General features: G+C 36.3%; 2 protein-coding genes across 2 annotated transcripts; both read right to left on the bottom strand.

Moving 5' to 3' along the window:
• Nucleotides 1-1171: 1171 nt before the first annotated feature.
• Nucleotides 1172-2017, bottom strand: LOC145013149 (uncharacterized). Its single transcript, XM_078971957.1, has one exon. It carries the CDS (start codon nt 2015-2017, stop codon nt 1172-1174), a length of 846 nt encoding a protein of 281 aa, XP_078828083.1.
• A 1835-nt stretch (nt 2018-3852) lies between these two features.
• Nucleotides 3853-4829, bottom strand: LOC145013133 (uncharacterized). The gene is made up of 2 exons (XM_078971940.1): nt 4393-4829; nt 3853-4345 (listed from the first exon to the last, which is right to left on the bottom strand). The coding sequence occupies exons 1-2, from the start codon at nt 4827-4829 to the stop codon at nt 3853-3855; spliced, it is 930 nt and encodes a 309-aa protein (XP_078828066.1).
• Nucleotides 4830-8102: the final 3273 nt, after the last annotated feature.

The following is an 8102-nucleotide window of genomic DNA, read 5'->3' as shown; positions in this document are numbered from 1 at the left end:
ATCATATATGCATTATAATCGTTGAAGGTTCTTAATATTCAACTCATAACTTGATTTATTTTCAAGATTTTTATAAATTTCATCATTATCTTCCTTTTACATAATTTTTCATTTTCAACGAAAATTTATACAGTCTAGTAGGTGTTCGTCAAAAAGATATGATGTAAGAGAAAGATAATAATGAAATTTCGAAATCTTAAAAGTAAATCAGGTTAGGGGTTTAAGTTTAAGAACATTATAATGCATATATGATACAAAACAATGTATTATAGTTGGTTTGGATACCTAAGCTTTTATACATTTAAAAATATATTCACTTTTCATATATATATATATATATATATATATATATATATATATATATATATATATATATATATATATATATATATATATATGGAAGGGTTATATGGAAAACAAAAAAACCTTAAAAATCATAAAAATACTTTGAGATCACAATTTTTTTTTGACTTTATATTTTTAAAACATCAGTTTTTTTAATAAATTGGCTAATTTTTTTTTTTTTTTTTGAAAAAAATAAAATAAAATAAAAAATAAAAAATGGATCAACAACATTAACTATACGGTTTCAACTATATTTGTCTACGATACCTAACATGTGTTCAATGCTGTTATCTAACTATACTTGCATTAATTATTATATATTTTATTTGCAAAAAAATCTTATCCTGTTATTTATATTGAAATAACAAAATAATAAGTTTGACCAATACTAAAAGAAACTTAAATAATAAATAGTTACCGAAGGAAATATAACAGTACTCTTTGTACATACTATTAGCATTATATTCTTATGAGAAATTAAGTATTTTCATCTATTTTCTTATTGTTTATCTTACTAATCATGTGAAATAGTAAGAGAGGTTATATTTTTGATAAAATTGATTATATTTTTAGATATTTGTCATATTTTCAAATAGATAAAAAATAATTTGAAAAAGATAAAAAGATATTTAATTTCTCTAATATATATATATATATATATATATATATATATATATATATATATATATATATATATATATATATATATATATATATATATATATATATATTTGAAAACGGCAAATAATTTATTAAAGAAAGGAACCCTCCCCTAGCAAGGAGCTAGAAGAGGGACCAAAATAAAAACGTACAAGTAAATGCAGAATTACAAGTCGTAAAATGGAGATATCAACCATTCCTCCCAACTACACATACCCTTATCACTCCTATGTTTTACCCAAAAGAAGGTCATAGCCTTAATGCATTCCAAACCATTATGGACTGAAATACTCTCGCGGTGGAATAGTCTTTTGTTTCTGAATCGCCATAAGTTCCAAATCATGCCATAGCAAATCGCAACGAACCATTTCCGTTTCCTTTTATTCCTCCCCCATTTGCTTGCAAAGTATATCAAGTCGCTGATTGTTTTTATGGACTCATGCTCACCTGTAATGCCACACCAACTCCAAATGCAGCTCCTAATCATGTTAGCAAACGGACAATTGATCAACACGTGATCAGCGCATTCAAAGTTTCCAATGCATGAACTGCATAATGTTGAGTTGACCAAAATACCCCTACATTCCAAGGCAGTAGCAGTTGGTATACGTTGTTGTACAGCTCTCCATACCAGACATATCACCTTAATCGGAACAACTTTACTCCATATAATCATCGGGGCAACTGGGTTAATGGTTTTCAGCTTGTCAACAAGCTGCCGAATGATGGCCACAAAGAACCTGCCATCCAACGAAAGTTTACATCTCCATTGATCCAATCCCGAGTTTAATTGAACATTAGAGACATCATTAATTAGATCGTGAACTTCAGAATCAAGCCCCTGAACTACAGGCCTAGTTTCCCACTTCCAGTTTTGATTCAAGCCGCCAATCCTATCCGCAACAGTGCACCTTTTCTTTGATTCCAATTCAAATAAGTTAGGGTATCTTGATTTTAGGTTGCTAGAACCAATCCAATGGTCATACCAAAATAGGGTATTATTCCCTGACATGATTTTAATATTAAAAAGATCATGTATCTCAATCCCAAGCCCACACAGGAGCTTTCTAGTGCTGGCGATATTATTACAAACTCCAATGTATCTTTGTGAGGATAAATAATCAATCGGTTTGTTCGCCAAGTTGTGAATGCCGGTAATTACTCTAGCCCATAAAGAATTTGATTCATTGTTCAGCCTCCACCATCATTTTATGAGTAGACCAATGTTTAAAGCTTGAATGGATCCCACTCCAAGTCCCCCTACTTCTTTGGCTGCAAGGACTTTGTCCCAGGAAACGCAGTGAATTTTCTTTTTATCTTCACCTCCTCCCCACAGGAAGGTACGTCTTATCTTTTCCAATTCTTCTATTACACCCACAGGAGCTCGAAATAAGGATAAAAAGTAGGTAGGCATATTACCTAGAACCGATTTGATTACTGTGAGCCTTCCACCAAACGATAGCGATTTAGCCTTCCACAAGGAAAGCTTAGACTGAAATTTCTTAATTATGGGCTTCCAATGTTTTTTTTTTTGAAAATTCATATTGGCACCAACCGGCACCCCAAGGTAGTCAAATGGCAGGTCCCCTGATACACACCCAAGAAGATTAGCCCAATTCGATGCTTCAGTTGGGTCAACTCCAATTCCAAATACTTTCGATTTATAGAAGTTAACTTTGAGTCCCGAAGAGATGTGGAAACATCTAAGAATGCGTGCCAGGTTCTTTAGGTTTGATCTTGACCATTCCCCAATAAATAGGGTGTCATCCGTGTAGAAGAGATGAGACAGGATTGGACCATTACCCGAGATTTGAACACCGTTGAATATCCCTTTATCACAAGCCGTCCTAATGGCCACACTCAAACCTTCCATAGCAATGATGAACAAGTAAGGAGAAAGTGGATCACCTTGACGAACTCCCCTAGAAATAGGGAATTCTTTTGTTGGCGATCCATTTATGATTACCGACGCCCAAGACGAATTCAGGCAACCACGAATCCACGACCTCCATTTGTTTCTAAAACCCATTTGCTCCATTGTTGAGTCAAGGTATTGCCAATTCACCGAGTCGAATGCTTTATCGAAATCCACTTTAGAAAGAAGAATCTTTTTATGTGCTTTCTTAGCCCATGAACACACCTCGTTAACCATAAGAGGACCCTCTAGTATGCATCTGCCTTCAACGTAAGCTGACTGCATATCACCAATCCGGTCACCAATAACCGTCTTCAACCTGTTGGACAATAATTTGCTTATTATTTTGCTTAAGCAGTCGATCAGACTTATGGGGCGGTAGTCATTTAGACAAAGGGGGTCCTTGATCTTAGGGGCTAGAGTGATGAATGAAGAATTGCAACCCCGGGCAAGTGAGCCAGATTCCTCAAAATGCATTACAAACTTCATTACATCATATTTAATCATGCCCCAGAACTTTTTCATGAATTTGAAGGTAAAGCCGTCAGGTCCTGGGGCCTTTTTGCAACCACAGTCCCAAACCACAGCCTTTACTTCTTTAGGGGTAAAAGGGGACTCAATTCTAATAGCATCCATCATAGAAATTGATTTAGGTTACTAAACTTGGGTCGAACCAAGTGAGCATCCGTGAATTTGTCATGGAAAAACCTATATACTTCCTCCTTGATTTCATTAACCCCCGTCGTCCACCGCCCATTAATCATAAGACCATGCAAAAGATTCCTTCGATTTTTGCTGTTGATATACCCATGGAAGAACTTACTGTTCTCATCTCCATCAATGATCCATTTGATACACGCTTTCTGTTTGAGATCGAGAGCCTTCAGGCGTTCCCACTACGTTATCTTTTTTATCCCATCAGCCAAAATTCTCTATTCATCTGAGGATAGTGATCTAGATTCTGCAGCCTTTTCAATTTGTTTAACCACATCCCTAGCAACATTTACTTCCTGTCTATCTTTTTGATCGCCCTCATTCCTCCACTTCTTAATTTTATCTTTCAAGAATCTAAATTTGGTGGCCAGGTATGCATCAGGTGTCCCAAACCCTCTAAAACAATTCCATGCATCACTCACCAATTGATCAAATCCTTCTTTATACAGCCATGAATTAAAGAACTTGAAAGGGATAGGCCCAAAATCAGCTTCGCTAGACAAGTGGGGGATAGGACTATGGTCAGAAAGCTCCCGAGGATGAGCTGTGACGTAGCTAAGAGGGAACATTTGCAAATAATTCGGGCACGTCAAGAATCTGTCCAATTTACTCAATTTGGCATCAACCCTACTCATGTATGTGAATCTTTCACCACCCATGTTGTAATCTTTTAAATTTGCATCATGGATAAATCTGTTGAAATCAGAAGCACTATAGGGACAAAATTGAGAATTACATCTTTCACTCTGATCTCTTACGACGATAAAGTCTCCAAACACCACCCACGATCCAGGTTTCTCATTTTTATGTTAAGCAGTTCAAGCCAAACCTTCTTCTTATCAGAAATTGACTGAGGACCATATATGTTCACAATATTCAAAATGACATTCTCAGGAGAGCCTTTATATTTACCACAGACAACCAAGTAATGGCGATTCTTAATAACATCAAATCTTTGAAACACAGAAGTATCCCAAATCGAGATAAGCCCACCAGATCGTCCGCTAGCATCAACACTTGCATAGTCAAATTCATTTGAATCCCAACACCCGTTAACATCAATACTTGAGGAAGTCGATAACTGCGTCTCCTGTAACCCAACGAAAGTCGCCTTGTGTTTCATTTTCAGCCTTCTTACCCAACTAGTTTTCGCCACCTCGCCCACACCTCTCACATTCAACGATAGGAAATTCATTGTTAAGTTGTATAAACTTCCATACCTCCTACGACTTTAGTTAAGATGGGGTTGTCAACCCCCATCTGGAAGCCTATTTCAGACCCAATCGCCACTGTTTGAAGAATTTCGTTGGATGTGGTCTCACCAGACCCCTCAGACGAGCCTGATACCAACGGTTCTTTGTTGAGATCCAATGGTACGTCACCATTAGGAGACTTAGGGTCTTGTGAATTTTGTATTGGGCAATTGACTCTCGAAGATGCATCGCCATTTATGGGGGAACGACTACCTCGCCTTCTTTTTCTCCTTTTACTTTTAGGCTCACTACAACAGTGCTCAGAATAGGAAGTCGAATTAGAATTAGATGCTTTGGAATTATTTGGGGCTGATGAAGAACTCATGGTAGGGCCGAAATTGTTAATAAGCCCATTAGCTTTTGGGGCCGAGTCCAAACCCACATCACCCGGGTCCGTCCTTAGCATGCCAGCATCAAAATCAAAGGGCAGTATCTCATTCATCCTGTGGGGCATCCCAACCGACTCCTTTAAAAACCCCACGTTGACTTCTTCCTGGGGGATTACACTAGTAAGCTCGACCGGTGCGTCTTTTGAGTTCCCAACATTCGACGGAGGATTACCAAACTCAGCATGCTTGTTTGTCTTCTTCAACTGAGCTTCCGGTTCACCTTCGCAATGGAATTCCCTTTCCTCTAGATCGTTATCTTCCTCCGGGATCCAAGTTTCAGAGACCCGATCATCTTCAATATCATTATCGCTGTCCTCCGATTCTGACATATCTTCTATTTTCTCGAATTGGCAAGACTTGAACGGAGACTAGTCCTCAGTATACTCGACGACCCCAACATCATACACCATACCATCGACACTGATTCTGACCACTTCATTGATCCAATTCTTTGATGAAGTGATAACACCCACCTTTCCCATGGATAGGTCTCTTCTGTCAAAAAGGCTTTCGAATGGAATAATAACCTTCCCAAATCTGCTTGCAACCTTGGAAAAGTTATCAGTATCCCAATATCTGAGAGGAACGCCTGTTATCTTTAGCCAAGCTAGTCTTTCGTATTGCACCTCCGTGTTCATGTCCATAATCAACCACTTAAACCATTCATGCCATCTTGATCCGTCTTCTAAAAATTCGCTAGCTTCCTTAGATTAACCAAATTTAATACCTAGCTTAAGACCACCAAGATACTTTGTATTTTCATGCGTGAATGTATGTTCAGGCAAGTTAGCAATGTGATCAAGACTTAGAGCTTCTCCAATCAGTAGGGTCTTCTTGGTCCATTCACTCATGGCAGTTTTGGCATTAAGAAGTATAGGAGGGGAATTACCTTGTCGAACTACGTTCACTCCTGCAGCTACTTGCGCAAAGGTTCTTGAATCCCTGCTTCTGAAATTAATCCCCGGAGCAACATCCGATACATTTGGTTTTCCACTGAATATTTGCCTGCGATTGGATCTCTCTTTTTGATATTTGGCGAGGTTGGCGAGTAGGGTTACTCCACGAAATCTGACCCCATTCATTTTCACTTCCATCCCGTGCGTGTCGATCACACCAGCATTTCTGATAAAAGCGAAGTTTTGCTTACGTCGATTCTTCTTCCCACCAATATAGATATCCGATATTTGCCCCAATCCATCAAAGACTTCTTGCAGATCCTTTTTACAGGTCCCATCAGGGAATCCCGCGATGTAGAACGTAGTAGTATCGTTCGTCTGCCTTTGATTTTCTTGCCTGCAAAACCGAACGATGAATATGTCAAATTAGTAAATAAAACGTTTTTGGTCCTTTGGTTTCCTACAACATTAAATTCTCTAAAGTCTTTTTGTGTATCTCGGTATTGGTGGAACAAGTCATGGATTTACATCAATAAATTTGCTGATTTTATTATTAGTTATAAACAATTTAAGAAGAAATGATGATAAAAATATTTCATAAATCGTAAATAAATATTCAGTCCGATAATAATTCTACAAATTTCCAGGAATTTCTACACAACCATGACTGGAAATATTATTGAGATCCGACCGGTGGTAGAGTAGTTGCATTGAAGACGGTAATCATGTCTTTAAATTTGTTTTCACATACACATGTGCAATGGTCGTCGACGTCAATAATTCAAGCATGCCTTAAATTAGAACACCTGTCTGGTTGAAATTCGTCTGCATTGTTTAAAACCAGGGAAGCTACGTACTACCGAAACATTTAAGTTTACCTGCACAAAGTTATCAACAATGAAACAAGCTTATCTTCATACACCTAGCCTTATTAATTAAAATCTATAATTCATGATACAAGATCTCAGCAAAATATATTGCACATCACGATGATTTTAATGAAACACGACAATTTAAATTGATACCCAAACTGTGAACTTGTCATAGTGATTAACCCGTTACTTATTTTTTGCATACACCGTCCATTGAGAAAGATTTGAATGGAGAATAGGACTGATATGGCATTTATGTCTATTTTATATGCCGTCATGATGAATCAAAGTAGGTAGGGGCCAATGAGTTTTCAAAGTTGGGTACGTTTGATATGAATTTATCAAGGAAAGTCAAAGTTCATGTAGACGTACTAGTTTTTGTGACGTTTGTAGGTGGTTGCTACGCTTGAATTTTTATAGAAATTAATGTTCCTACTCGTAAGTGTAAATATTAGAGAAGATAATGATTTAATATCATATTTAATTGTGTAAAGATCTAAACAAATTTATCTATCTAATCTCTAAATATTATTAAAAGAGAAACCTTATGACATCATCTAAAACAATCTGAACCGTTGATTGTGTTTTCGTTATAAGTTTTACACCCTTAGATCAATTTGCTTACGTCACCTTGATCAAACAAGAAGTCAACCTGTTATATTAGGAAATTAAATGTAGGAATTGAATGAAAATGATAGTTGAATTCTTTCCAAACTTACAACGACAAAATTGATTCCTTATTAATGTAAACCTTAAATTTAGGCTCTATTTCCTTTCAAAATTGTTTTCCAAATTATCTTATATGTTGAAATCTCGAAAACTATTAATTTCAAATTTCAAAAGTTTCGGATATTTTTATGAACCAATACACTTTCAAGCATGATATCTTCCATTTTAAGTTTAAATGAGATTTCAATTGATTACATGTTAATTTTCATCATATTGACTTGTATATATATTTCAAACCTTTTTAATAATCGATTTACACAAACATTATGTCATAATTCCCAAGAAGAAAACAAATCTCTAAATATTATTAAAAGAAAAACCTTACGACA

The sequence above is a fragment of the Lactuca saligna genome, chromosome 1 (genome assembly GCF_052625555.1).
Source record: "Lactuca saligna cultivar CGN05327 chromosome 1, ASM5262555v1, whole genome shotgun sequence".
In the NCBI taxonomy this organism is placed as follows: domain Eukaryota; kingdom Viridiplantae; phylum Streptophyta; class Magnoliopsida; order Asterales; family Asteraceae; genus Lactuca; species Lactuca saligna.
Note: the sequence above shows the minus strand (reverse complement) of the source record. Positions and strands in the feature narration are given on the sequence as shown.

Excerpts from the sequence above, each read along its gene's own strand:
- LOC145013149 (XM_078971957.1), bottom strand. The coding sequence starts at position 2,017 with ATGTCAGGGAATAATACCCTATTTTGGTATGACCATTGGATTGGTTCT.
- LOC145013133 (XM_078971940.1), bottom strand. The coding sequence starts at position 4,829 with ATGAATTTCCTATCGTTGAATGTGAGAGGTGTGGGCGAGGTGGCGAAA. Across the intron at positions 4,346-4,392 it reads TGTTTGGAGACTTTATCGTC|TGCTTCTGATTTCAACAGAT; the intron begins GTAAGAGATCAG and ends TTGTCCCTATAG.